At 30.3% G+C, this 2,618-nt stretch overlaps 1 protein-coding gene across 2 annotated transcripts; it reads left to right on the top strand.

Annotated features, from left to right (window-relative positions):
- The first annotated feature begins 226 nt into the window (after window positions 1-226).
- Window positions 227-1,672, top strand: LOC136205190 (uncharacterized). 2 transcript variants are annotated; one of them, XM_065995687.1, is made up of 4 exons: window positions 227-400; window positions 504-683; window positions 965-1,019; window positions 1,660-1,672. In XM_065995687.1, exons 1-4 carry the CDS (start codon window positions 234-236, stop codon window positions 1,660-1,662), a joined length of 405 nt encoding a protein of 134 aa, XP_065851759.1. In that variant the 5' UTR covers window positions 227-233; the 3' UTR covers window positions 1,663-1,672. The 2 variants fall into 2 exon arrangements, with proteins under 2 accessions (XP_065851759.1, XP_065851758.1); XM_065995686.1 differs by lacking the exon at window positions 1,660-1,672 and adding an exon at window positions 1,094-1,291.
- The last annotated feature ends 946 nt before the right edge of the window (window positions 1,673-2,618 follow it).

Raw genomic sequence — 2,618 nt, 5'->3', positions numbered from 1 at the left:
TGATCCTGCTGATGAAATTGTGTAAGTTATTATTTTATTGAACAAATAGTTCCGTTTTTTGGAACCTTTCTTGTTTATGTGTGGAACATTTTTTTTGTTATATATTTGAGTTGTTTTATATTTTCACCAGTGATATTGATGATGCGATTGAGTCAAAGACGTCTGATTCTGATTCTGATGATGATATAGACTTGGAGTGTTTGCCTGGAGATGTTCCAGATGAATTTGCCGATATGTGTAGATGGGCTAACAATTATTTATGTAATGGGAGGACAGTTTTTACCACGTTTGAAGATTACATTTTTGGTCATCCGGTGAAAGCAGTTATATTGAGGAAGGATATTCGTGAATTGGCTGATCTAGCTCCAATAGGCTGTGGCCCAATTTTGTATTACATGAGGTATTTTTTTTATCTATAATTGCATGTTTGTATTAGTGGTTATATTGTTTTATTTTTTTGAATGGCATGTTTACTGTATATGTTTCGTGTGTGTTTTCTACAGGCACCTTTATGATGTGATTGTGAATAATGATAGATTGGATACCACCTTCTCCCTTGTTGATCCAAACATAACTAATCATATTGAAAGAGTTCATAAGATTGGGGAGAAGATCAAGTTTTTGACTGAGAGATATGAACAGTCCGGCAACAAATGTTTGTATCTGATACCGCGAAACAAAGAGTATGCATTATTTGTCTATACTGATGATTTTTTTTGTTTAATAAAGTATTATAGTTTTACTAATGTGTTTGTTTTCTTCAGTTATCATTGGACTTTGACTGTCGTTGATCTTGAGCGGAAAAGTGTTTTTCTTTTGGATCCATTGAAAACTCGTTTGGGTTTGGAAAATGATCAATGGAGATATGTTGTTGATGAGTATGTTTAATAATCAAATGCTCTTTTATAATGTATTTTATTTATTGAATGCAATAGTTTGACATATATATGAATTTGTTTTGCAGATCTATTATTTCTTTTTATCATGAGAAGGTTTTGGTAAAATGGATTTGCCCTGTGGTACGTGTTTAATTTGTATGTATATTTGTGTATTTTTTTTATTTTTTTTAAGTTGTTTGTGTTTTATTTTGCAGAATATTCCATCTCAGAAAGATACAAAAAGCTGTGGGTATTATGTAATGAAGTATATGGATGATATAGTGTCTGAGAAGGTGTTGAAAATTGATAATATTGTAAGTGTTTATTCTTTGAACAATTGGTGTTTTTTCTTTGAACAATTGGTGTTTATTTTTGGAACAATGAGTTTTAATATATGACATTTTGAAGTTATAGTTTTGATGCATTATTTTAATTGTGATATGTTTTTTAGTGGGATAAGTATACTAGGGGGTCATCTTACGGTGTAGATGTGATGAATGAATTACATCGAGATTTGGGAGATATTATTTTGAGATATGGTCTTGATAATGAAAATGGTGGAGGAGGTCTTGTAAGGAGGATTGTTAAGGAATCTAAGTACCTCTGTTCTCCTTTTATTTCTCGGCATCCAAAGTTGCTGGATAACATGGATAGTCGTAAAAGGAGGATTGTTGAATTTGCACTGAGTCCTGTTTTAAGCAGGTAAGTTGAAGTTATGTTTGTTATATGAATTTATATGTTATTTTGGCATATACTGATAGTTTTTTTCCTTGTTTTGAAGTGATGTATTTTTCAGTGATGGACAAACCTTTATTGATAAACGGGAGATTTTATCAATGTCTGGTCATGATCATATTGTCAATAATATTGCGGATGCTTGGAGTTCAATTTTGAACACTGAAGAATTGAAGAAATATAATGGAAAACCGAAAAGATTTTTTTTCAGTACATATCCTTTTGTATGTTTCCTAACTTTGTAATTTTGTTTTTTGTTTTCATTCTGTTAATAATTGTTTTGCTAAATGTTGTTTTGATTATTTTGTAGACTCTTCTGTTTTCTGGAGCTAGTAGATCAAGAGAATATAATTTTAAGGAAATGCTTCAGAATGAACTTTCTTTTTTCAAATTTAAAAACTTGGCTGATGTTGAATTGGTAAGTTTTATGGTGGAACAGCAGCTGTTGAATACTGTTAAATGTATTGAGATACTAATGTTTTTTGGTGTTTATTAGGTATTTTTTCCTGTTATTTCTCATGGACATTTTTATCTGATTGTTGTCAACAATCTTTCAAAGTCTGTTGAAATATTGGATAATATGACACTCCCTCGAAAAATCAGTCGTGCTGATAAGTATGATGATTGTCCAGAACAATTGGTATGTTGTAACTTGATTTATTTCATTCTTTGTTTTTTTTTGTCTATGTGATAACATATTTTCTGATTTGTTTGTTGTAGTTAAAATCCTATGCTCATTTTGTTTTTAAAAATGATGCTTCTTCATTAAAACAAATGTGTGCATACAAAGTTCAAATCCTGAGGATGAAGTGGAGAAGCAATAATAACCACAATGATTGTGGTATTTTTCTTTTGAAGCATATGGAAACATACATTGGCCAGAGTGTGAAGGAGTGGAATATTGGATTGACAAAGAATTCTAAGGTATATCTTGTAAATTTTTTATGTAACAGTTTGTATTACTATTATTCTATTTTATTATATCATTTTTTTTTTCAGGGAAAA

Source organism: Euphorbia lathyris, chromosome 9 (assembly GCF_963576675.1).
Source record: "Euphorbia lathyris chromosome 9, ddEupLath1.1, whole genome shotgun sequence".
Classification (NCBI taxonomy): domain Eukaryota; kingdom Viridiplantae; phylum Streptophyta; class Magnoliopsida; order Malpighiales; family Euphorbiaceae; genus Euphorbia; species Euphorbia lathyris.
This window is presented reverse-complemented; position numbering and strand designations above follow the sequence as displayed.

Coding starts and splice junctions, on each gene's coding strand:
- LOC136205190 (XM_065995686.1), top strand. CDS start 234: ATGTGTAGATGGGCTAACAATTATTTATGTAATGGGAGGACAGTTTTT. Junction 401..503: donor CCAATTTTGTATTACATGAG/GTATTTTTTTTA, acceptor TGTTTTCTACAG/GCACCTTTATGATGTGATTG. Junction 1,020..1,093: donor TAAAATGGATTTGCCCTGTG/GTACGTGTTTAA, acceptor TTTATTTTGCAG/AATATTCCATCTCAGAAAGA.